We start from the raw sequence: 27,970 nt of genomic DNA, 5'->3' as shown, positions 1-27,970 counted from the left end.
TAGTTTCGGGGCTCGCTTCCGTATATCGCATTTACCCCAAAGAACTTGAGATAAAGGATACTAGAGACACTATGAAGTCAGCCGTATATTTTGACTTTCACTAAGACATCGATGGTAAAAGAAAACTATTGACCAAACTATACGACAAACATGATTTCGTTCCGTATTGTCAACATGCATGTAATCTGTGTCAACATCCTTTTATCACCTGTGTATGGAGTTTTCATATCACAACCCATACGTTATGCCAGAGCTTGCCATAACTGCACAGACGTTTTCTACCGCGCTAGGCCTCTTACAATAAGGCTTCTGGAACAGGGTTACAGGATTGAGGACATCACTACAGAAGTGCAAAGTAAGCTCGTGGATTGTTACGATGTATCCAGCTGTACAATGAGATATGATTTGTTCAACGTGTCATAGTTTCTCTTCCCTCTTTCCTTTAGTCTGTATTTTACTTATTATGGGCCGGTGGGTGTTTCTAGAAAACCAGACGACGCTATCCCTATCGGTGCACCTGGTTAATTTTCCCAGATTTTAGTCCGAGTTGCCTATTTATTCTTGTTACTTTGTATGTATTATTTTATGTTCTTTGCTATGTGGGTCTGTTTGGTTTCCGGTAAAATCTTGGTTCCCTTGATTACACGAAGTGTTGTTTAGCATTATCCCTAAGTGAGTTTTTAGAAATAAACAGATATAGTTTGGTAAACAAAACATACAGGGACAATGTCCTCTGCAGCATTTCCCTTAAACAGGTTCATTCCTAAAAGTTTCACTTCTATATTTTTGGTATTGTTTCTTAATTCCTTGTACCAGTAATTATAGTTTCAATATTCATTTGAGTTTAAAAACTAGCTTTCCCAATGTGTGTTGTGAAAACAGACTGTGATATTCCATACTGTCTTAAGTCAGGCAGGATCTAAATTTTTATTACTGATGCTAAAACAAAACTTAACAGAGCCCAGTGTCATAAACAATCTCAAACTGAGATTTTCCTCAAATCTTTCCTCAACTCAAATTGCGACCAATCAGATCACTTGAGATTTGTATTTGAGGAAAAACTCAAAGATTTGAGGACAGAAAGTAATACAAAAACCATGCATATAGTTGTCTGATTCAGAATAATGCTGTGGGTGATTAAGGGGTCAGAAGATGTTTTTATTTTTTAATACATTGTTTAGATTGTTTCAGAGTTCAGAAATTTCACCAAAGGTTTCATAAATTCTGTCTTCTAGTAGTGGAAAATCAAAGTTCTATTGGACCTTTTATTTAAAAAGGGTTTCAAGGATTGAACCTGGGCAATATACTAACGGAGGATAGAGCATTGGTGATGGAGGCCATAGAATGCACCATTATTCTACCTACAAGGAAAATAACTTTAATTTTTTCCAAAACTATTATCATAGAACCAAGGCTGTACAAAATATTTCTAGGTTTTCAGACCACTTTAAAAAAAAAAAAACAAGTTGATGTGGGAGGGTGGCCTTTATTTTGTCAGAAACAAATAGATCTCTTCTGTGAAACATTTCATGATATATACTGCTCAAGCTGATAAATATGTATTATAGAGTTCATAAAACAATGCATGTGGAGGTACAATTGTGTATCATACTCCATGGCATCAAAGCAATTTGGCATGATTTTAATAGGCATGTTTTAATCTGTCAAACTACTGCATCTAAAGCATTTTAAACCTTCCCTTCAAGCATGCAAACAATCCTGATGACAAATTTATCAAATGGAAACAGGAAAAATATCCAGCTTTTTTATTTTTGATTTTTTTTCCAGCAGAATAAAAATCTCTAATGCAGGAGTGATTTAGGGATGAGGTGGTGCATGAGAACCTATACCATTTTTTACAGCCAAATCAGATTATGTTACTTGATATCCACTGAAGCACTAAATTGAAATTTTCCATGAATCTTAAAAAGACAGCTTCTTAAAAATATTGGTATGTTCATGTTTACCTGACCCTTCCTTTAACCAACAGGCCCCAGTGACACAAACCTTGAAAAATATGCCTAAGAATATTCTTAACATCCACAGTAACTCAAATAATCAAAGTCGTCGAAAATGATGTTAAAATTTTGTTTTCAGAATTAAGCATTTTTTTTTAGTTTTGTGATACTGGGGCCAGGTATTTGAGGTTTACCTGTTTTCTCTTTCATACATCTCCCTAGTACTGGTTCTCAGTCTGTCTATTTCTGAGTTGGTTTTAGTTCTGATCTGTTCCAGTTCCTCTTTCAATTTGTTCTCATACTCAGTTTTGTACTGGTCCCTGTGAAATTATAATACACAATTATATCAAATGATATCATTTAAGATTTTTGAAGGCAAAAAATCATGAAGACAATCATCTCAGGATGTCTCATACAATTGTCATTCATTTATGTTAGTTTAGTTATTTCAAAATACGGATTTTTTACTTTAAATCACAATCAGAGCGGTATTGAAAAGCAAAATTTTGATAATGGCAATTTTTTTTTGTTTTTTGTTTTTTTGTTTGTTTGTTTGTTTGTTTGTTTTTTTTTTTTTTTTGTTTTTTTTTTTTTTTTGCATTAATCTTTCGACGGGGAACATATTCTTGGAATTGATTTTTGTAAATGAAAATTAAGATTTATAAATTATGTCGCTTTATTTGCCAAGCGTACTTACTTTGTGTAATCTGTAACTCAAAAGTTGAAAAAAATATATATATATAAGCACAGTGTGTATATGCACACTGAACATGTGCAGCTACATATTTATCAATTAGAAATAAAGGAATTTTTATGGTGCTTCATTTGGTCCTTTGTTCCTTGTTGATATGATAAATGGCATTTACTGAAATTATCCTTACTGGTATATTACTCATGCTATGTTAAAATTATATGCTCGCCAAAGTTTGTGTTCATTAGCTTGAACAAAACTACCATGTTAAACTATATTTTTTTACCAACAAGAAGCACAACATGCTCCTCAATCGAATAAGTATATTACAAGTTAAATAATTTTAATGGTGCTAGATATCAGGTATTATAATCATGTTAACATTGTAAAAGAAATTGATATTATAAATGGCACTTTTAAGGTTTTTGCATGGATGTTGAATATGCTTGTTTTCTTCTCCAGGGTTACAGCAAAAAGAAGTTGACAATTGGAAACACGCTTTAAAAACGTTTGTACCGACCAGAGCATCAGCTGCTGTAAAGGAATCTATTAGGACAAATCAGTGTGTTGTTATAACAGGACCTCCTGGTTGTGGTAAAACTGTAACTGCTAACTATGTTATCCTCTATATGACTGAGTCAGAGGGATATGATTTGATGCTTGTGTGTGACATAAATGACACAATAAGATATTCAAAGCCAAAAGGAAAACAATTGCTTTTCATCGATGATATTTTTGGAAAACATTTTATTGAAGAGCATAACAGAGATTGGTGGGGAAAACAAAACCAGCGAGTTCAAATCTTATTGTCTAGAAATAAGGATTTAAAACTTATAGCCACATGTAGATCATATGTATATAATCTAATTGATGATAGGTGTCTATTGCCTTTTATTGAAATATGTTTTCTGTCTGAAGGTATTTGTCTTAACATAAGTGAAAGGCGAAGTATTGGACATTCTTATATCGGTGATGAAATTAATGGGCTAGGTGATAAGGTACTTATGGAATTCGATTTTTTTCCACAACTATGTTATTATTGTAGTGTAAAAACAGCAGGTGGATTTGAAGAGGTTGTAAATCCTCGCATGTATATAAAGTATGAAATAGACCAATTGTTCAAACACTTAGATATCAATTTCATAATATTTTCATTGATAGTTATTTTAGGCAATTCAATCAAAATTGACCTACTCACAAACGAAAATCATAAGGATAATGATAAGCTAAATTTTTTGTTTCGTGAAGTTGGTCTTAAATCAGCTCCTAGTAAACAATTACTTTTAAAGTACTTGGTGTCATTGAAAGGTTCTTTTGTAGTTGAAAAAAACACAATGTATAAATTCAAAAGTGAAAAACTATTCAATGGTATAACATTTTGTATTAGTAAATATATTATGAAATCATTACTTAAGTATGGGAAATGGTCAGTTTTAAAGGACAGATTTACACTTGATCAATTTAGTAAATATAGAGCAACAAATCAATGTGTATCAATTCCACCACGTTTAGATCAACTCTACTTCGATCGTTTGTTAATGGATATAAAGTCAGGATTATTTTGGGATGTATTCTTGGACACCAACAATAATCTCCCAGAATTTAGAAACCTATTTCTAGACTATCTACGTGACAATTTTACTTGTAAAGATTTTAAAGAGGACACAAACAAGTCCACTGTATTACATGCTGTGGCTGATCAAGGATATGACGATTATGTTAAGTTTTTTGCTGATTTGGACCGGTCGAGGGTAAACATGAAGGATAATAATGAAAATACCCCTCTTCATCTTGCAGCAATTAAAGGACACAAAGCTGTGGTTGAAGTATTGTTAAAAAGGAAGGGATTTTTTGATGCAACGAATAAAAAAGGAAATACACCGTTACATCTTGCATGTGCAGGAGGTTATGTTGAAACAGTTGTATCTCTCTTGTCAAAGAAAGCCGCAATCAAACAAAACCCTTTTACTTTAGATACAGCGCTGCATTTGGTTTGTAATAATGGACACATAAATTTAGCTTTAATATTATTGCAAAAAAATGCGAAAGTAAATGTTTCTGATCAGAAAGGTCTAAAACCATTACATTTAGCATGTCGGAAAGGACATATTGAAATATGTAAGTTACTTCTGTCCCATGATGCAAATATCGATTGTGTAGATAACAAAAGAAGAACTGCATTACATCATGCATGTGAATTGAACAAATTAGATGTTGTTAAACTTCTTCTCGAACAAAAAGCAAATCTTAATATAGATACATTAGATGGAAAAAAAAATCCTATTCACATTGTATGTGAAAAGGGTTATTTAGAAATCACAACGGAACTGTTAAAAGAAAATGTTCAGGTTGACAAAGGTGATGAGAAAGGCAATACTCCGTTATATCTTGCAGCAATGAACGGACATTCAGAAATAGTGAACCTTTTGCTTTTGAAACATGCTGATATTAACTTTTGTAATAATGGGATGAATTCACCTCTTCATGCTGCAACTAGTCATGGACATACTGGTGTCGTAGAGTGTTTGCTTGAATACAACGCAGACAAAAACTGTGTAAACAAGGAAACACATACCCCGCTTCATATTGCATGTCAAAAAAGACATACAGATATTGTTGAACTTTTGTTAAAATGCAAAGATGTAGAAGGGGAAACTGTAAGTACCTCACAAAAAGTTACTGCTTTGAATATGAAAGATAAATACGGTAGAACACCGCTACATATTGCATGTGAGAACGGACGCATTCCTATACTGAAGTTACTTTTAGATCAAGGTGTAAACACGGAGTGCCTTGACAGTGGTGGTTTGAATGCAATTTACATTGCATGTCGGGAAGGGTTCTCCGACATATTACGGCTGTTATTAAAACATACCACTAATGTGAACACTACAGACAGGGATTTATGGACTCCACTATACGTTGCATGCTATGAGAACAGAACCGACATTGCGAAAATACTAATAGAGAATAATGCTGATGTAAAGAAGGCCAATAAAGATGGCGATACACCACTCCATCAAATTGCCACTTCTGGGAATGATTCACTTACCAAATTATTGGTTACTTATGGTGCCAATATTAATCAGAAGAATAATTTAGGAGAAACACCTCTGTGGAAAAGTGCCATAAATGGACATAAATCCGTAACACAATATTTAGTTCAACATGGTGCTGAAACTGACATCAGTGATAGTTTTGGAAACAGCCTAGAAACTGTGGTTAGAAGAATTAATAACGACGACCACGTTGAAATAGTTGATATATTGTTAGGGGAAAATGAAACTGCTCTTTGATATATGGGCGCTATGCTCTTTTGTATTGAAAGGACGTGTTAGTCAACTGCCACTATTTTTAGGGGATTCCACCATGAGAGCTCCTAAGCTAAAGTTTCTTGAGAGCAATTTATACCTGCACTTAGAGATCGGCGGTAAAGGAAAAATATTGACCAAACATTAAGACAAACGTGATGACTTTTCAGTTAGAATTCTCAACTTTCCTTTAACCTGTGGCAACATCGCTACAGCACCTGCGTATGGAGTTTTCATATCACAACTCATACGTTATGCCAGAGCTTACTGTAACTATGCAGGCTTTTTGTATCGCGCTAGACTTCATACAACTAGGCTTCTGGATCAGGGTTATGTTGCTACAAAGTTGAAGTCATCCCTACAGAAGTTTTATGGCCGTCATCATAAACTCGTGGATCGTGGCGACGCATCCATCTGCACCTTGATTTATTGAACGTGTCAAAGTTTTCGTTTCCTCTTTCGTATACCCCGGACTTTTTGTGAGCAACTCGATGAGTGTTTCTAGAAAAGCTGAGGACGCTTACCCTGCCGGTCCACCTGTTCCATGTTCCTAGTTTTTAATGGAGTTCTAGTTGCTTATTTACTTCTGTTACTTCATTATGTCAGTTACTTCATGTTCTTTGTTGTGTTTGTCTGTTGTCCATGTCTGTCTTTGTCCCTGGATTACATTCGTTTGATTTCCGCTAGAATTTTGGTTACATTGATTGTAAACTCTTCCATTTATAACTTAACTTCATTGTATCTTACCTTTAAAATACCCCAAAAAATCGAGATAAATTTGAAAACCCATTAAAAGGATTTATAGAATTGTTATGCCTACGTAATCTTTAAAAAAAAACACGAGCATTTTGAAAAGTTGGCATGTATCAAAACAGACGTGCATTTATTACAATTTTAAACTAGAAGCACTTTGAAGCAAGTGTAAACATTTTTTTTTTTTTTTTTTTTTTGGGGGGGGGGGATCTATCGGTTTATGCCTGGAACTTCCCTACTGATTTTGAACACTACACAAAAATATAGTCCAAATGAAATTACTTTTATATAACTCAGTACATCTTTAATGACCTTATAATATGTTTCTGACAATTTTTCAGCTTAATAATATTCTATTATTTCTGGGAAAAAATGAAGACCTAGTTTTTAAATAAACTGAAAATTTGAGGGACTCCTTTTTGGATGTTAGTAATAAATTAGCAAATTTTTTACTCCTAAAGGTATTCATATAAATATGAAAAAAAAGTGTTTACTTCCTTTGATGATATTTTTAAAAATAATAAGGAATAATTCAGAAGGCAAGTAAAACAAAGCTATATGTAGCATTGATAGAAGAACAGAAGAAATTGACCAAATACTCAACTCCGACCGTTTGATGTTATGGTAGTCCCAAAATACACTGTTATATAAGTGTTGTGTAATGACAATGTACAATGTAATGATGTGCAACCTCTTTTGTTCAAAATGTTATAAGATTGTTTTGTAAGAGTAATCAAGGGAACCAAGGTTATAGCGGTAGTCAAAAGAATGCTATCCAGGGACAAAGACCTGACATGGAAAACAGACATGCAGACGTACTCTTTGCTCTATTGTGAATGGAGAACTTGGCAAGTATCCTATTGATGTGCTAATCAAATATAGCATTATTGGTTTTTGGTGTAAGAATTATTTTGTTCGAGTCAAGATACAGTTTTTTTGTTTGATATATTGTATAATGTGCTATAATTTTTTCATCATTTATAGAGGATTCTCAATCTTGAAACTATTTTAAATGAATGTGGGTTATATGAATGTTACTTATAATTTGGCCGTGTTTAATTCAGTGAATAAAGATCGTGTGATCAGTAAAGACATAATAATCTGTTGATCCATGTTGTAGTAATTACCCTTTTGGTGTTTTTGATGTTATCACTTTCAAAAATCGTCTCCTCAGAAACTTCTGTGCTGTAATCAATTAAAGAAAGTTGGTATGTCCACCATCAGATGGATTAATGTCGACATTTTCAAAATGATTAGAAACATATTTTTATATCGTTTTTCACCTGTACAACTTTGAAGATCTTCTCTGAAATCATGGGACAAAATTTAAAGAAAGTATGACAGTTTGCATAATTGTTTTAAGGGTATTTCGCACTAATGATCATTTGAATTTTATATTTTTCATTGGTTAAACAAAAAAAAAAAACATGGCCGCCGTTACTAGAAATAGAATATAGAGGGTCAAAATTTACTTTTTTGCAATAATTCAAAAACTTGAATATAGCAAAATTCTGATAGAGAGTAACATTGTTCACCACCAAAAGAAGGACTTGTGCCGAAATTTTCAAAGTGATTCGTCGTCCGATGTAAGGATAATGACCTCTGAAATATATTTTTTCTATCGTTTTTCACCCTTTCAAATTTAAAAATCTTTTCTGAAACCGTGGAACAAAATTTATTAAAAGTTGGCATAATTGTTTTCTAGGATTTTCAGCACAAACTGATTATATAATTCTTTTTTCATCGGCCAAAATTCATGACTGTTGTTACTAAAAATAGAACATTGGGATCAAAATGCTTTTTTTTTGCTTTTTTTCCCTCAGCTTAAAAATTATATAAACAGGACATTTTGAGTTGTCTGCCAGTTTTGATTTTTTTTAGGCCATTTACGGACCATTTTCGCCAGTTGATCGAATTTCAGTGATTCTTGGATTCTTCAAGTAAAATTGTGATTTCAATTGGATGGTTACGACGATAGTTTGTTCTGGATGGTCATTTTCTCGATATCTTTTGTTCTTGCTTTGATTTCAATGATACTTGGTTAAGTTAGTAAACATTGTCTCCTGAATTGAAAGATGGTGACGGAAATGTTGTAAAGCCAAGGTTTAACTTTATTTTATGTTCCTTCTAAGCAAATGTATAGTGTGCAAATGACCTCTCAGACCCAGTGGAATAAAACGGCATAGCGGTAGTCCTGCCCAATTTTTTTCAGAGGTTCTTAAATACTTAAAAGGCAGTTCCAACATTTTTCAGTGCCTAGGTACTCGTTTTAACTGACAGCATTCATTAACATACCTACTAAGATAATAGGAAATGGTTTGCCAGGTGAGCAATTCAGGCCTTTTGAGAGCCTTTTGTTTACTGTAACTTGTTTTGAAACAGGGACATTTTAGTCTTTATCTGGATGATGTTGCAACTAATCCAAATACATTGAAATTTCGTCAATGTGAATGTGTAACCGTGGAAAATATGAATTTGACTATTTGCACCATCGGATTTGAGGTAAAAGACAAGATTTTCAATATCACTTTGGTAAATTGAGTTATAATTTCATTAAAATTCACTGATATTGAACTTTTCAAGAGAAAATAACTGCCGAAATCTTCATTTGTCTTGCATTCTTTTTTAGTATATTAGAGCAAATTTTAGTATCAAATAATTGTCTTTTCAAGTAGAGAAGGTATCCATGAAATAAATTGTATTGTCATATCGGTGGTTTTTTTTTTTACACGCATGTTTCCGATGTTTCCCTTTTTGCTTGATTTGTACAAAAACTTGCGTTTAAAGTTGCAAGGTTTGGTAAAAAGTAGTTTTTCAATCGTCCCAGGACTGTCTTTGTTCATACGCCATTATTTCTTGCCAAGCTGATTTCAATGACTCACAATATTGTCTATTTATTTTTTCTTGTGTATACATTATATTATTGCTTATGTTCACATACTTTTCCCTTAAGAAATAAAACTTCGAAGTGCAAGACTTTTTTCTTGATCTTAATTCAGCAAACAAACTTAAAAAAATAAGCTAGAATGTGGAAAACGAACTGCCGAAATAAACTTATCAACTAAGACAACATCCGAAAAATGGCAATATTAATATCACAGGTCATTATTGAATTTGAAAGAAAAAATATCAGTATGCAAAATTCAATTTTCAGCCTTTTGTTATCCTAATACCGGTAATGCATATTTGAAAATTAAAAATACGGATCGCCAACGAATTCCAGAAGATAAATCACTTTCAAAGACAACATTTATGTAAATAATTAGATTGTTCAGTAGCTTTACATTACATATGAATAACACTCCCTTCATCTAATTATCTAATTACCTTTTTTCCACCTACTCCATGCATGTTTTCATCCTGTGGTAGTGTCTAAGTGCCTGATATTTTATAAAACATAGCATTTGGCTGTTAGTTTTGGAAAGGCACCCATGATTTGTACTAAAACTCAGTAATATTTTTTCAGTATGTTACCATGCCTACTGGATTTTATAAGAATAATCACTAAATTACTTATAAATGACTTGAACCTCCACACACCAGGGATTTAAAAAAATATGTACTTTTTTCTGACAAAACACTAGAAATTTCTGTGTGGACTGCCTCAAAACAGCTTTATTTCAACAAAATGAGACCAAATTTTCAGAAATGACCTAATTACATTGTACTACCTTATTCGTAGATTAGTAATTGCCAAGGTCTTGTACGGTTACTTACGAATAAGTGCGTGCTAGCACGGTTACATTACGATTTTGCTAAGGATAGAGCACGATGTTCTACGATTGGGTAACGGAAAGGTACTACCCCATTACGTTGAATTTCTGATTGATAAGGATCAGACAAGTTTCCCAAGAATTTTTACGGTTTACTACTTGTGTAGAACGATAAATTCCGATAAAATACGGATTATAACGGTCCAGTGTAAGCTCGATGGAGCACTGTCATAAGAATATGACAACACTTGCAGGCATCAAACTGTCACCAAAATGACATCAAAATGACACCAGAATTTTGTATAAATATCCTGCACATGTAGTGCCAAAGGTATTTATTTGTCTGGTCGTAGATGCATTAGGTCATCAGTCCTACATAAACGATTAACAACTCATATTTGCAGTTAGTTGGCTTGGTCTTGATATTGATAAGACTCGAAATGCAAGAACAGTGATTGAGCTTCTTGATGACACATGTAGGGAGGGACGGAGGCAGAGGAGATGGTGGACTAGAGACTGGCCTCTCGGAAGACCTATCAATGAGCAGTATGAGACCCTAATGGCTGAAATTATATCAGAAAATCCAGGGCATTTAAGAACTTTGTGCAGATAGACCCACACATATTTCAGGAACTTCTTCAGGTTATTGGTCCTAGGATTACTAAGAATAACACCTGCAATAGGCAGTCCATCGATCCTGGATTTAGACTAGCGGTCACATTGAGATATTTGGCTACAAGGAACAGTTACCGAACATTGATGTATGGTTTTTTAATTGATCACAACACAATAAGTGGTATTGTTCGAGATATTTGCGAGGCAATTGATTCAATGGATTCCGAGGAGTATAACCAGACCCCTACTGAGCCTGAACAATGGCTGCCTATAGCTGAGCAGTTTCAAGCGAGATGGCAGTTTCCCCATATACTTGGTACTCTGAATGGCAAACATGTAGCCATGTGGTGTCTTCCGAAGTGAGGTTCCCTTTACTACAATTACAAAGGATATCATTCAGTAGTAGTTCTGATGGCCCTCGTCGACGCCGATTACAAATTTCGATAGGTGAATATTGGTGCATAAGGTGGGTGCTCTGACGCTCATATTTAGAATCAATGTGATTTGAAGAAAGTTATTGAGAAGGGATTAATTGGCATGCCAGCTGCATCACCTCTGCCGTGTTTTCCGTACTTAATCGTATCAGAACGTGGTTTTCCGTAGTGGCCCTTACCTATATCGTAACAAAAAATTGTGTCACCCTAGCGAATACGTCCTGGCACCTATCCATCCGTATTTAACCGTGTTATGACCCTATTGTACCGTGTCAGTCCGTATCAATTATAGCCATTTTCCCGGAATGTCGTTGATGAGTCCGTCCAAATCCGTAGTCCCACCGTCCTTCAATCGTATTGGATCCGTTTCGAATGACGCAGCACTATGGAACATCACGAGGCACTACGACAAACCCGAGAAATATGTAGCAATCATCAGCAATGCACATCAAAGCATGAAAAGTTTCCAGTCATGACATGAGTATGTCTCCGTATGTCTAATACTATTGACATCTCTACTTTCGATTGTTGCATTATTAACTTCAACTTGATAAATTCATTTTTATTCTTAATTTAATCTATATCAAAACGATTTGCCACACATAAGAGAACTTCATATAAAACCAGTTCGACATTTTTTTTCATATAAATCTTTTATTAATTGTATCTGTTGAAGAACTACCTCGGTTACAGGCGGGTCGTTAAGGTTATGGAATTGACTGCATCAAAGTGTCAAAACCATCGACATCCTACTAAGTTCAGTAATCAGTATTTCACAATGTGGGTGACCTTAACGTTCTTATAAAGATAAACTCTACAAATGTCTACAAAACCTAATTTAGCTAAAATTATTAAATTATATATATATATTTTTTTCATACAGATTACTGGTTCATTTAATTCATTTTTTTAAACTATATTATGATGTATTTCATTGTTATGGCTTTTATTTATATTTACGACATGTTCATGAAATGTAGGCATAATTTATTTTATTTTATAACTTTGAGTCAGATACAAGTTTAAGTGATTATTTATACGCACATCATATCAACTTATTTATTACTAATTTTATCCTATATGCAACTGTTGATCAAACTAATCATGCACTTTGTAATTAATAATTGATATTCACATGGGAAATAAACGTGATTTATAATGATAAAAAATATATGCAAAATTTCATATTTTTTTTCCAATGTGTAATTCATTCACATCTAATATTCAGGCGTCTCAATGTAGAATTGAAAATACGACATCATAAAAGGCTTTAAATGTAACTAGAAGTTCTTCATTGGATTTGTATGGCAATATATAAAGTAAAGGTATTCAATGTGCAGCAATGGCAAGGTGCTGTGATTTGTTCAAATTAGAGTGCATTATTACTTCATCCTTTGCAAAGTTGTACTGTCTATTCAATATTATAACTTTTCATAAATCTAATAGGCGGCATTTATCAGGCTTACAAATTTTATTTTAACAAAGTTATTAAGCATACGTTAAGTCATACATTAACTATTGACCTGTCAAATGTCTAGTGACAAAGATTATACACATATTGCCTGCACTAGAGGATAATACGCCAGAGAAGTGTTCACATGAGGTAGATATATATTCCGAGTAAATTTCTTTGTGTAAAACTCCCTGCCGCAGGCAATATGTGTTATATTATACTGAAAACCCTTCTTAAAACATTCTTCAAACTTTTATGTGCATATGTTAATGGAATTATGTGAAATTAAACCCTGGTGTAAATGTTGAAAATTCTCAGATATGATGAATGTCAAAAAACATTTTAATAAATTATTTTAAACCAGGCCTTTCTTTCCTTCTCCATTAGGTTACTTTTTGTTTTGATGAATTCAAAGTACCATTGTAGTTTAATGTAATGCCCAGGTAGCAGTAAAATTTTACTGTTTCTAGCATATTTTTATCAATACTGAAGTGGTTGAGAAAACTTTTACCATTTGAATTGAATATTATCATTTTTGATTTTTTTGTGTTTACTTCGAGTTTCCATTATATGCAAAAATCATTAAGAATGTTAAGTGCATTTTGCAGGCCTTTTTCTGTTTCTGACAGCAGAATTATATCATCTGCATACATCAGTGATGTAATTTTTAAATTACCAATTAATATTGGTTCAGTGTTCCCAATTTAAGCTGATCAAAGATACCATTTATAAACAGATTAGAAAAGGTCGGACGTAGGACATCACATTGTTTAACTCCACAACTGGAGAGAAAAGATGGACTTAAACCGTTTGGTAATTTAATTCCGCATTTTGTGTTTTGATACATAGAATAAATTATATTAAAATTTTATTCGAAACTTTTTGTTTGATAATATATAGAAAAGGACCTCTCGCCAAACCGTATCAAACGCCTTTTTAAAGTCTATAAAGGTGACACTTTCTTTTTCTTTCTTTTGTAGTTATCTATTATTGATTTTAAGGTAAAAATGTGATTAGTAGTTCTTGATTTTGATTTGAATCCAATTTGATTTTTTATCAACTGTTTATTGGATTCAATAAATTGAAACAATCTTCCATGAATAATTTTATTAAAAAGTTTACCCAGATTAGAGGTAATTGATATCCCTCTTCAGTTTGATGGGCCTGATTTATCTCCTTTTTAGCTCGCCTGGCCAAAGGCCATGTGAGCTATTACAATCACCTGGCGTCCGTCGTTGTCGTCAACAATTATACAAAACTCTTCTCCGCTGAAACTACTCGACTAATTAAAACCAAACTTGGTAAGAATGTACCTTGGGGTATCCTGTATAGAACTGATGTGGGGATTTTTTATGATTGCCCTTGAAAGGGGAAAAATGACCTTTTTTAAATAGTTTTCAGTCAATATCTTGAAAACTATGATAGATTAAAAGAAACTTTCAATTGTTGGAAAGATCTTTTAATAGTCCTACCAAAGACTTCTTGAGTCAAAATTGTTGGACAATTTCTTGTTTAATTTATTGCCTTTGAAAAGTAAAATTCAAGAAGGTGAGCGATGCAGGCTCCTGGGAGCCTCTTGTTTAAATATTAAAGAAATGTAACTCTCGTTCCATATTTTAGGGAATGATCCTGTATTGAATATTAGGTTAAAGAGTTTACATAGTGGTTTCAGTAAGACATTTGTACCACAATTGATCATTTCATTTGAAATTAAATCATCTCCTGCTGATTTGCCATATTTTAGTGTCTTTATTGCCTTTTAATATTTCATTTGAGTCTATTCTGTTGTTGAGAGTGTGTTCATTATTGAGGTTATTTTCTGCATGATTATTCTTAAGGTTTGAAATTAACATTTTATGAAAATTGTTATTTTTTTAATGACCAGAATTCATGTCTTTAAACAAATTTATAAATTCTTCATAATTTTTTTTCATCTTTACTGCTTTCTGATAACCTGTTTAGTTTATTCATAAGGTTCCAAAAAGATTTAAAATCCTGATTGAAGTTGTTTGATATCTTATTGTATATTTGTGCTTTGTATTTTTCTCTTCTTCTTTACACCGCCTTCTATATTTAGAACGGAGAGAGTAAAAGGTTTTCCTGTACTCACCATTATTAAGATTTTTATTTACAAGCTAACAATATTTGTGTACAGTTACACAAAGGTCATGGCAAGATTCTGTGCACCATGGTTTGGGGGAATTCCTTTTATTTTTATTTTTTGGGAAGCTTTTAATAAGTTGAGTAGAGTTTTAAGGCTGTATCATATAAAATTGTATTTATGTTCTCAATGGCTGTTTCACAGTCAGTGTGTAAATTTGTCATGAAATCGTTTAACTGTTGTTTTACATGAGGGCTTTGAATATTATTTAAGTATTTAACCAGTGTTTATTCATTCCATATGAACTTGCCCGGAAGGGGTTCAAGATTACCTTTTTGTGATTTTTTTAAGTTATTAAAGCAAATGAACAGTGAGTAACTAGTTGCTCAATGATCAGAAATAGTTACATTAAAAGTTCCAATATTATTGAAGAGGTCATGAGATGTTATTGAATAATCAATAACACTACACCCCTTATATATTTTACAAGTGTAATTACCAAGTAAATCACCTGGTTTTCTTCGATTAAGTATTCATATACCTCCTTCTCTACATAAATCTAACAAGAGTTTACCACTTCTATTTGTTTTTTTTTTATTGAGATAGTTTTATAAAGCTTAGAATGAATCACAAACATATTTTGGATCATTCATTTTTGGGAATTGTGTATCATCAGTTAAAACAAAATCATAAATATTACTGGTGTATGCATTTAATTGTCCCCTTGGATAAGAATATCTCCTAGTTGGCTATAATATTCAATATTTCTAAGTAAATGAGAATATCTTTCATTCAAGTCATCTATTTTATTAAGAGAGGTTTCTGGAGAAAAATAGGCTATTCCAAGATATATGTCTTTCTTCAAATTAAAGAACGTTTTGTCTACCTTGGCCCATACAATATCTTTATATTTTTCTGCAGTGCTGTTATGCCTTTACATAGATTATGATCAACATATATGGAAATACCACCAGAGTTTGGTCTGGCCTTTTTATGTTTATGTCTATTGCTATTACAAATACACACAAATCCAGTGATATCTTTTAGTGGGTTACCACTGTCACACTATGTTTCATGACCATGACCACTCTTTTGATCTCTCTACCAAACACGATGATTGTGATTTACTGTCTATGTACTGGATTCCTAAACTCCACAAAAATCCATACAAACAATGTTTCATAGCCGGATGTGCAAAATGTACCACCAAACCTCTTTCAAAACTTTTAACTTCTATACTCACAACTGTCAAAGAGGGTATACACTCCTACCACAATATCCCTTACTCCCGTAGTGGTATTAATTCAATGTGGATCCAGAAAAATTCGAATGATCTTTTTGAGACAATCAGTTCAAGACTATTATCTGAATATAATAGCATTAAAACCTATGATTTTTCAACACTGTATACTTCTATTCCCCATACTCAGTTAAAATCCCAACTTCAAAACATTATACATCGTTGTTTTTCCAAAAAGGATGGTAGACCTAGATACAAATATATAGTTCTTGATAGAGATTCCTCATACTTTGTAAGAAATAATTCCAAATCATCTTCCAAATATACAGAGGAAGATGTTTACAAAATGCTGGGATTTTTAATCGACAACATATTTGTCCAGTGTGGTGGACGTGTTTTTCAACAAACGGTTGGCATTCCAATGGGAACAAATTGTGCTCCTTGACTTGCTGACCTATTCCTTCACTCTTATGAGGCTGACTTTATAGCTGATCTGATCAGAAAGATAGAATAGATCCTTCAATTTCAGTTTCCGCTATATAGATGACGTATTATCTTTAAACAATCCTAATTTCGGGGATTTGATACATCGCATCTCCCCAAAAGAACTTGCGATAAAGGATACTACAGACACTGTGAAGTCAGCCTCATGACTTGACCTACACTTAGAAATCGATGGTAAAGGAAAACTATTGACCAACCTTTACGACAAACGTGATGACTTTTCATTCAGAAAAGTTCAACTTTCCTTTCATCTGTGGCAACATCCCTTCAGCACCTGCGTATGGAGTGTTCATATCACAACTCATACGTTATGCCAGAGCTTGCCGAAACTACGCAGGCTTTTTGTATCACGCTAGAACTCTAACAAATAGGCTTCTTGAACAGGGTTATGTTGGCTACAAGATTGAAGTTATCACTACAGCAGTTTTATGGTCGTCATCATGAACTCATGGATGGTTATGGTGTATCCATCTGCACCATGAAAACTGATTTATTCAACAGGTCATATTTTTCCTTTCCTCGTTTGTCCACCCTGGACTTGACTTTTTATGAGCAACTCGGCAGGTGTTTCCAGAAAAGCAGAGGATGCCTACCCTACCGGTGCACCTGGTCCATGCTCCCAGTTTTTAGTGGAGTGTGAGTTGCTTTTTTGCTTTTGTTGCTTTGTATGTATGATTTTAGTTACTTTATGTTCTTTGTTGTGTATGTCTGTTTTCCATATCTAGTATTTGTCCATGGATTACATTCTTTTGATTATCGCTGTGGCCTTGGTTCCCTTGATTACTCTTTCAAATAAACTATTTGAATTTTAGAAACAAAATTTACAAATACTTGATCTTGACTGCTTATCTTTCCATTTGATAAGCCTTGTATGTTCCACATTCCAATGTTTAGGTTAGAATTACATGTTCATTTTTCCAAATTATAGTTAAAAGGATTATATGTATACATTTGTATATCGTTTCTAATGACATTGAAACACAATAGCAAAGGTTATTTTATATTGAAATTTGAAAGTATTTTGTTTTCCATTATGACAATTGTAAATTGTAATTCAATAATTAAAGAGTCAACAAATAAAAAAAATATCCGAGATTACATAAACAGACTTTACATGTAAAGAGAGATAACTCTATCACATTTGGATAGTGAAGATAACTCCGTACAAAATATCATATTATTGTCAGATTTTGTTCTATTTTTATTGATTTCAGGTAAAATATGTTACGTTTGCGGAACTTTCCTTCTTAATGACTATCATACCTATCCTGACCATGATATGTAACACACTTAATTATATTGGGGATATTAAAGTTTTTGGGTAATTTTTAATTTAAAAAAAAAATCATATTTCCTTGCCCTTCAATCATTTTGAATTGTTTTTAATAGTTTTCATTGTTTACATTTGCCAACTATTTATAAACATTTTTTGTCTTTGTTAAAATAATCTTTTAACCACAAAAAGAAGAATATTTATTCTCGATTGCTACCCTTTATTTATCAGATGCAGTATAATTAGGAAATTTAAACTGCTTATTTTAAGGTTTCCCCACCTTAGATTTTGGTAGACTTTTTTCTGTGTTTATTTGGGTTATAATGCTGTACATTAGAATTTAAATACTTTCTGTTGCAATTTGTTTAGATTAAGGGTAAAATTTTACTAGATTGCCTGGACTTTTTTAGCTCACCTGGCCAAAAGAGAGCTATAACCTATTATTTGGCATCCGTCATTGTCATCGTTAACAATTAATCAAAACTCTTCTCCTCTTATCTGTGGTCAAATTTCGTTTTTATCTGTTAAGCCATGTTGGAGTTATTGTCCTTTTTTGATATTTATGGAACCATTAATTTGGCTTAGGGTATTCTGCACTGTTCTATGGTGGGAATTTTTTATCTGTCAAAAGAAAAAAAAACACGACAGCAGTTACTAAAAATAGAACAGAGGGTTAAGAAGTTTTTTTTCATACTTCTCCAAAACTGCCAGGTTTAGCCGATTTTTTTTCAAAATTATCCTTATTATAAGACCTACGATAATCTGCAAAGGATCAAAGTTGTTGGATGGCCCATTGTTTAAGTTATTGCACTTGAAAGGCAAAAAATGATGATTTTTACAGTTTTCAGCCAATATCTTGGAAACTTTAATAGATAGAAAGAAACTTTCAATTGTTGAAATGATCCTTATAATAAGTCATACTGAATAAAGTCTCCATTTGAGTCAAAATTGTCTGGCAACTCCTTGTTAGAGCTATTGCCTTCCAAAGGCAAACATTTAACCAGGTATGCCTCTTGTTGAAATTACAACATGTTGAAAAAGAAATTTGTGTAACTATTGGCAAGGGTTTCTAGAAAAGCAGAGGACGCGTGCCCTAACGGTGCAATTGTCCATGCTCCCAGTTTTTAATGGTGTCTGGGTTGTTCATTTACTTTTGTTACTTTGTATTTAAGTTATTTGTTTTTCTTTGTTGTATGTGTATGTTTTCCATGTGTCTGTTTTCCATGTCTGATCTCTGTCCCTGAGTTACTTTTTATTTTTTCAGCTATAATCTTGGTTCCCTTGATTACCCTTTCTAAGGGGTTTAGTCATGTCTGCAAGCTTATGGGTAAGGTTAGTTGGAAAAAAAGGGAAGAAATGTAACTAACTCCTTTAGTCATGACTGCACGACTAATCCCCTAAGTTGTGGTTAGTTTTTTTTTCAAATTCAAGATATGTAATAATACTATGCCATAATTTGTGAAAAAGACCAACATTTAAAAGTTGAAGGTAGCCAGCTCACCACGAAAAGATAAATAACTCTTAATAGGTGATAGAAAGAGAATGTCTTTATGCAGCTTTCTGTAATGCAAAAATGTTATTATTTACTGTAAAATAAAGCTCAGGTTTGATTTTGATGGAATTTGCTTTTGCTGTTCAAAAGTTATTTTCTCTTGATTGTTAAAAAATAACACCATCCATTGTTAGTTCACATATATAAAAAAAAATCTCATAATGGCAATGAGTTCAATGGCTGAAAGGGGACTCTGTATTGTATCAGCATTACTGTCAGAATGCTTGTTTTTTAAATAAATTTGTATTACTTAGTAATAAAAAATATCGTTTCTATTTTGAGGTTTTCATTTCCTAGGAGTAGCAGTTATCCTGTACATATTTGCAAAAGGTGATTTTGGAGGTGAGTAAAACTATTCCATTCACCAACTTTATTTGTTAAAACAGAACATTGCAATTGACGACTTTCACATTTGCCATTTACGTGAAATCTGGGGAAAACTGGTTTACAGATTTATACCAGACAATGAAAGGATATCTGATTTGAAGGCTGCCCGAACATGAATACATTGATTATGTAGAAAAAGGTCTCTGACCGTTCAAATATTGGAAATGCTTCTATTATAAATGTATCTTTTAAAAATTTCTGACAGTAATCAAATCAAGTTTTGTTCCATTGGCTCCCATTGCAATGTCACTCGATGGCATGCCTGCTTACCATTTTAGATCTCGAGAACTTTTCTGGAATGGAAGTGAAAGTGAAAGTCATCTCTTTCATTTTAACGTGATTAATATCAGTATCTAGCATGAACCGAACAAACACTGAAAATGTATTGCATGTATGTGTGTTTCATTATAAATATCAATTTCAAACAGAACAATAAAATCTTTAACTAAAATAATTGTATAGAATGATGTATTCATAAGAAAAGCATGTGTAATAAAAAAAAAATATGAAACTTGATACCAGTGGCATGTTTGACATAAGAAAAAACCTCTCAAAAATTAATTTGATTAATGTCAGTCTTTACAACACTTTTAAAAATTTGGCAAGTAGGAAATAAATCTTAAGGTCATTTCATGCAATAACAGTCTACGTATATTCTTTTTTAGATTTAAGTGAACCAACATATATCTACTTGGATTCTCCTTGTGACGAAATCCCAGTTAATATCAAAGGTAAGGACACTCTATTAATGTAGATGGTGTAACGGTTTTGACAGTTCAGTTTGTGTCTGTTATTTCATGCACATTATTGATGCCTATATTGATACAGCTTCGTTTACTTTGGGCCCTTTGCGGGTCCGGGTGTCAAAAGAATTGGCCCGCAACAGTGCTAAGCTTGTTTTAAAAGGCAACTTAATAGTACTGAGAACCCTGGCCAGGGGTTAGGGCACTCTGGCTTCAGAGCAACTGGGTTGTGTACCCCTGTTGATGGAATGGGATCGCCAGGCCATAATACGGAAAACTTTACCACAAACCATAGTGGTGCAATTCGTCTAGAAATATGCCATGTTCCTCACACACATGAACCTTAAAGAACCTGCTTGGTAATAGGTACCTTTGCCCTCCGCCACAGGAGGTTAAATTGACCTACCCTACCCCACCTCTCCCCATTTCCAGTGGCAATCAAAATTTGTAAAACATATTGTCCTTGTGTCCTATCCAATTTTCATTTCATCATCATAGAAATGGTCTTCATTGCTTCTCAACAAAGCATGCATTATTTAAATGGATAGAGTATGGACTGATTAGCTTTGAGTCAGAATAATGTGACCAAGTGGAGTTGCATGACTATCTTTGGGCTGTTACTTCTGAAAGGTAGCTAATAAAAAATCTTGCTCAACATTTCACTCTTGTAAGGCAGGTTATGTTGAATTAGTCAATTTTTCTTGTCATGAAATGCATAAAATAAATCTCCATTGGACATATCTAGAAATAGCTCAAGCCAAGGCCTTCGGGATGCAGTAAAAATTTTCTGGAAAAAAATTACCCACAGCATATAGGGTTACCATAGAAACCATGCAAAAAGATGCGAAAATTTGCAAACAAATTCATAAAATCAGGTTTAAAAATATCAAATTTCCTGCAAAATATCTGAAATTTTTATTTCAATCCCTAAAACTGTTCAAACTTTTTCCTTCTAAAACACCTTCTTCATATGGGCATAGCCGGTTAGATTTTGAGCTATTCACTTTGTAATCCACTTATTAAATTTAGCATGGTAAAAAATTGACTTACTTTCACTTTCACAATGAAGTCAAATTGTCATTCAAAAAAAGCCCCTTCAACATTGAATATATATAAAACATTATAACAATTTTGAAAACAAGAAACACAATCTGTCCTAAAATCTAGTAAGTATATTAGAGGTGAAAGAATTTTAATGGTGCCAGATTTATGGGCATTAGACATGTTAGAGTCATGTTACCATTGTAATAGTCATTATGAATGACATTTTTGGATCCTAAATGTTGAATGTGCTTTTTTACATTTCCAGTGTTACAGCAACATGAAGTTGACAAATGGAAACAGGTTTTGCAAAAGTTTGTACCAACCAGAGCATCGGCTGCTGTAAAGAAATCTATAATGACGAATCAATGTGTTGTTATAACAGGACCTCCTGGGTGTGGTAAAACTGTAACTGCTAACTATGTTATCCTCTATATGACTGAGTCAGAGGGATATGATTTGATGCTTGTGTGCGACATAAATGACACAATAAAATATTCAAAGCCAAAAGGAAAACAATTGATTTTCATCGATGATATATTTGGAAAACATTTTATTGAAGAGCATAACAGAGATTGGTGGGGAAAACAAAACCAGCGAGTTCAAATCTTATTGTCTAGAAATAAGGATTTAAAACTTATAGCCACATGTAGGTCATATGTATATAATCTAATTGATGATAGGTGTCTATTGCCTTTTACTAAAATATGTTTTCTGTCTGAAGATATTTGTCTTAACTTAAGTGAAAGGCGAAGTATTGGACATTCTGATATCGGTGATGAAATTAATGGGCTAGGTGATAAGGTACTTATGGAATTCGATTTTTTTTCCAGAATTATGTTATTATTGTAGTGTAAATAGAGCAGATGGTTCTGAAAACGTTCTGAATTCTTGTAGTGTGATAAATGAACATTGGTTAGAGGAGCCACTAAATCCTCGCATGTACATAAAGTATGAAATAGACAATTTGTTCAAACACTTGGATATCAAGTTCATACTTTTTTCATTGATGGTGATTTCGGGCAATTCTATCAAAACTGACCTGCTCACTAATGAAAACCATACGGATAATAATAAACTAAATTTTTTGTATGGTGAAGTTGGTCTTAAACCAGCCCCTAGTAAGCAATCACTTTTAAAGTACTTGTTGTCATTGAGAGGTTCTTTTGTAGTTGAAGAAAACACAATTTTTGAATTTCAAAAGTGAAAAAATGTTCTGTGTTGTTACTTTGTGTATCAGTAAATATATCATAAAATCATTGCTTAAGTATGGAAAATGGTCAGGTTTAAAGGACAGATTTACACTTGAGCAGTTTAGTATGTATAGAGCAACACAACAGTGTGTATTAATTCCAATGGGTTATGAACACCTCTACTTCGACCGTCTGTTAATAGACATTAAGTCAGGATTATTTTGGGAAGTATTCTTGGACACTAACAACAGTCTTCTAGACTTTAGAAATATGTTCCTTGACTATCTACGTAATCATTTTACTTGTAAAGATTTTAAAGACGATACAAACAGGTCCACTGTATTACATGCTGTGGCTGATCAAGGATATGATGATTATGTTAAGTTCTTTGCTGATTTGGATAGGTCAAGAGTAAACATAAAGGATAAATTTGAAAATACCCCTCTTCATCTTGCAGCAAATAAAGGACACAAAGCTGTTGTTGAGGCATTGATAAAGAGGAAAGCATTTTTTGATGCAACCAATGAGAAAGGAAATACACCATTGCATATTGCATGTGAAGGAGGTCATGTTGAAACTGTTGGAAAACTCTTGTTGATGAAAGCTGCAATCAAACAAAACCCCTTAACTTTAAATACAGCATTACACTTGGTTTGTAAAAATGGACACAAATAATAAGCTTCGTTACTACTAGAAAAAAATGCTAAGGTAAATGTTTCTGATCAGAAAGGTTTTACACCATTACATTTTACATGTAGAAAGGGACATATCGAAGTATGCAAGTTACTTCTGTCTTATGATGCAAATATCAATTCTGTTGATGGCAAAATAAGATCTCCATTGTATCATGCATGTGAAATGAATAGATTAGATATTGTCGAGCTACTTCTTAAACATAATGCCACTGTTAATATAGAGACAAAAGATAAAAAAAGTCTTATTCACATTGCATGTGAGAAAGGACATATAAAGATCACAAAACAACTGTTAGAACTAGATTTGAAAGTTGATGATAAAGATTTGAATGGCAATACACCGTTGTATCTTGCTTCTATGAATGGACACGAAGAAATAGTGGGGTCACTGCTAATAAAACATGCTAATATTAACATTTGTAATAATGGAAAGAATTTACCTATTCATGCAGCATCCAATCGTGGACACACTAAAGTTGTTGAATGTTTACTTGACTATAATACAGAAATAAACTGTGTGAACAAAGAAAAACTAACACCACTTCATAATGCATGCATTTCTGGACATACTGATATTGTTAAACATTTGTTAAAGAAACAAAAGAATCTAGAGTCTACTGGAACAATACCAATAAGCAGTGCTTTGAATATGAAAGACAAGTATGGAAGAACACCACTACATATTGCATGTGAGAATGGACACATAAATACAGTGGAATTACTATTAGACCAGGGAGCAGATACTGAGTGTCTTGAAACAGATGGTTTCACTATAATTCACATTGCATGCCGGGAAGGGTTCTTTGAAATACTACGGTTGTTATTAGAACATAACACTAACGTGAACAGTACAGACCATGATTTATGGACTCCATTATACGCTGCATGTTATGAAAACAAGTACGACATTGCTAAAATACTAATAGAGAGACATGCTAATGTAAATCAGGCCAATAAAGATGGCGATACACCACTCCATCAAACTGCGGCGTGTGGGAATGATTCATTTACAAAATTACTGGTGATTTCTGGTGCTAATATAAATCAGAAAAATAAATTGGGAGAAACACCTCTTTGGAAAAGTGCCATAAATGGACATGTATCTGTAACGCGGTATTTAGTTCAACATGGTGCTGAAATTGACATCAGTGATCGTTTTGGAAACAGCCTGGAAACTTTGGTTAGAAGAAATAATGACCATGTTGAAATAGTTGATATATTGTCAGGGGAAAATGAAACTGCTCTTTGATATATTTGAGCTATTGTCTTTTGTAATGAAAGCACATGTCAGTCAACAACCATTATTTTTTGAGGATTTCCATCATGAGAATCCTAAGGTAATGTTTCCTAAGAGCAGTTTTGTTTTCCAGTTATAACTTTACTTTATTATATTTGATTTTGCATTGTAAAAATGCAAAAAACAAATTGGGATGAATTTGAAGGCCCATTAAAAGGTATTATTAATATGATGATGCCTAACTAATGTTTAAAAAAAACATGAGTATTTTGACTTTTTAACATGTATCAAAACAGAATTGTATTTCAGTTATAAACAAGAAAACTGTGAAACAAGTGTCAATATATATATTTTTTTAGATATGTAAAAAGTACCACCATTGCTAATGCTATAGACCTGAAGTTAATGCGTCATAACTTTTAAAAAAATATATATACTTGAAATGCATACCTTATCTCCGAAAGGTAATTTCATCAGCATTTGAAAAAAAGAACTCTTGCTTTGATGTTATTTTTAAAAACAATAGGGATAAATTCATCAGGCAAGCAAGAAAAGCTATATTTAGCATTGATAGAAAACAAATAAATATACTCAACTCCGACCGTTTGATGTTAAGTTAGTCCAAAAATATACTGTTGTATAGTTTTGAAGTGTTGGATATTGACAGTAATGATGTGCAACCTTTTTTCAAAATGTTGAAAAAAAATTAACAAGTACTGTTTGCTGTATTGTGAACGGAGAACTTAGCCTGTTGATATGCTAATCAAATATAGCATTATTATGTATAGCACTTTTGGTTTATGTACTGTGCATTACTTTTTTTCAACACTTATAGCGGATTGTTAATGAAGAAATTATATGCACGTGGGTCGTATATGAATTTTGGAGTTTACAGAATGTTACTTAGAATTTGGCCGTGTCTAATTCAGTATGATCAGTAAACGTTTGCTTGACTGTTAAATGTCTTTTGTTACACCTAAATAATATACTACAAAACTTTCAAAAATCTTCCAGAAAGTACTGCACTCTTTTATGGTCATAGAAAATCTCATTGTAACTGAAGATATCTAAATCATATAATTTCACTTTCAGGGTATAGATAGAGATGATACAATGTTAAATATTTGTAACTTGTCTGTAATTAGTGATGAGTTTTGCATTTTTTGCTGTAACTTTTTGAAATAGGGAAACTTGAGTCTTTAGCTGAGTGATGTTAAAACTTATCCAAATACATTGAGATTTTGTCAATAAGTAACTGTAAAAACTATAATGTGTTACTTAAGTGTCAGTCTCCCTAAGAATCAGATATTTGAGAAAAAAACACAGAATTTTAATATCAATTAAGTTATTATTTCATTGAAATGCACTGAAATTGAACATTTCAAGGGCAGATAACTCTGTCCAGATCTTCATTTTCTAGCATTTCATCGATATTTTTTTAGCAAATCCATTAATGCAGAGATCAGATAATGGTCTTTTCATATAGAGAAGGCATCCATGAGAGAAATTATATTATCAGTTTGGTTTTTTTTTTTTTTTTTTTTTTTTTTTTTTGACATGCATGTTTCTGATTTCCCCTTTTTGCTTGATTCTTAGACAAATTTGCACTTAAGATTGCAAGGTTGTGTAAAAGTATTTGTTCAATCATACCAGTAGTGTTTTCTTATATACACTATTATTTCTTGCCAGGCTGATGCATTGTACATTTCTGTCTTACTATATGTTTTGTATATATGTTTACATTATTTGTTTGCTTATGATCACATTCCCTAGAATATCGTTTGCCTAGATTCTTTAATCTCAGTTCGGCTATATAGATGACGTATTATCTTTAAACAATCCTAATTTCGGGGATTTGATAAATCGCATTTACCCCTAAGAACTTGGGATAAAGGATACTTCAGACACTGTGATGTCAGCCTCATTTCTTGACCTACACTTAGAAATCGATGGTAAAGGAAAACTATTGACCAACCTTTACGACAAACGTGATGACTTTTCATTCAAATTTGTCAACTTTCCTTTCAATTGTGGCAACATCCCTTCAGCACCTGCGTATGGAGTGTTCATATCACAACTCAAACGTTATGCCAGAGCTAGCCATAGCTACGCAGACTTTTTGTATCGCGCTAGAACTCTTACAAATAGGCTTCTGGAACAGGGTTATCTTGCCACAAGATTGAAGTCATCACTACAGAAGTTTTATGGTCGTCATCTCGAACTCGTGTATCGCTTTGGTGTATCCATCTGCACCATGAAAACTGATTTATTCAACGGGTCATTGTTTTCCTTTCCTCGTTTGTTTACCCCGGACTTGACTTTTTATAAGCAACTCGGCGGGTGTTTCTAGAAAAGCAGAGGACGCTTACCCTACCGGTGCACCTGGTCCATGCTCCCAGTTTTTAGTGGAGTCCGAGTTGCTCATTTGCATTTGTTATTTTGTATGTATGGTTTTAGTTACTTTATGTTCTTTGTTGTGTATGTCTGTTTTCCATGTCTGATCTTTGTCCCTGGATTGCATTCTTTTGATTCCCGCTATAACCTTGGTTCCCTTGGTTACTCCTTGACTCGAGAAATAAAACTTCAGACTATTTTCTTGTTGTTTATTCAGTAACAAATTTTAAAAAATTAACAAAAAATTGAGGATAATATTGAAAACCAAACTTTTCAACTAAGACACCATCCCGAAAACGAGATGACCATAATTAATGCAAGAAATGGCAGCGAATGCTCCAATTCTACTCTGACGATGGTTTTACTGAGAGAAGCTTATTTGAAGTCGGAAATAAAACCGTAGTGTGTCTATAATGTCCGTCTTATTATCATCACCATTTTACTGTGCCTGTGAAGCAATTTATATTGGAATTGGCGATAAATTGTCTCTTCATACTGGTAAAGCATATGTAAATAATAAAGAACGTGGATCACAAACAAAATTCCAGGTGATGGTAATTAAAAGTAAACAACATATTTTTATTAGCTTTACTCTCATATTAAAAATCACTATCAAAGACTAACCCGATTAATCCAGTCCCCGTCAGTTTACACTGTAACGAGAGGCAGGCGACTAACGCAT

General features: G+C 33.1%; 1 protein-coding gene across 1 annotated transcript in view; it reads left to right on the top strand.

Moving 5' to 3' along the window:
* LOC148604489 (uncharacterized) overlaps positions 1 to 26,214 on the top strand; it is a 60,514-nt gene extending 34,300 nt beyond the window's left edge. The window contains 6 exon segments of the mRNA XM_088550162.1: positions 3,112 to 5,942; positions 11,057 to 11,400; positions 13,665 to 13,741; positions 22,038 to 22,169; positions 22,603 to 22,964; positions 22,966 to 26,214. Coding sequence (XP_088406288.1) covers positions 3,112 to 5,942; positions 11,057 to 11,400; positions 13,665 to 13,741; positions 22,038 to 22,169; positions 22,603 to 22,964; positions 22,966 to 24,906 — 5,687 coding nt within the window. The 3' untranslated portion in view covers positions 24,907 to 26,214.
* The last annotated feature ends 1,756 nt before the right edge of the window (positions 26,215 to 27,970 follow it).

The sequence above is a fragment of the Perna viridis genome, chromosome 10 (genome assembly GCF_037379345.1).
Source record: "Perna viridis isolate PV_CMFRI_1.1 ecotype Kerala chromosome 10, ASM3737934v1, whole genome shotgun sequence".
Taxonomy (NCBI): Eukaryota; Metazoa; Mollusca; class Bivalvia; order Mytilida; family Mytilidae; genus Perna; species Perna viridis.
The sequence above is the reverse complement of the archived record's forward strand: the minus strand, read 5'-3'. Positions and strand labels throughout refer to the sequence as shown.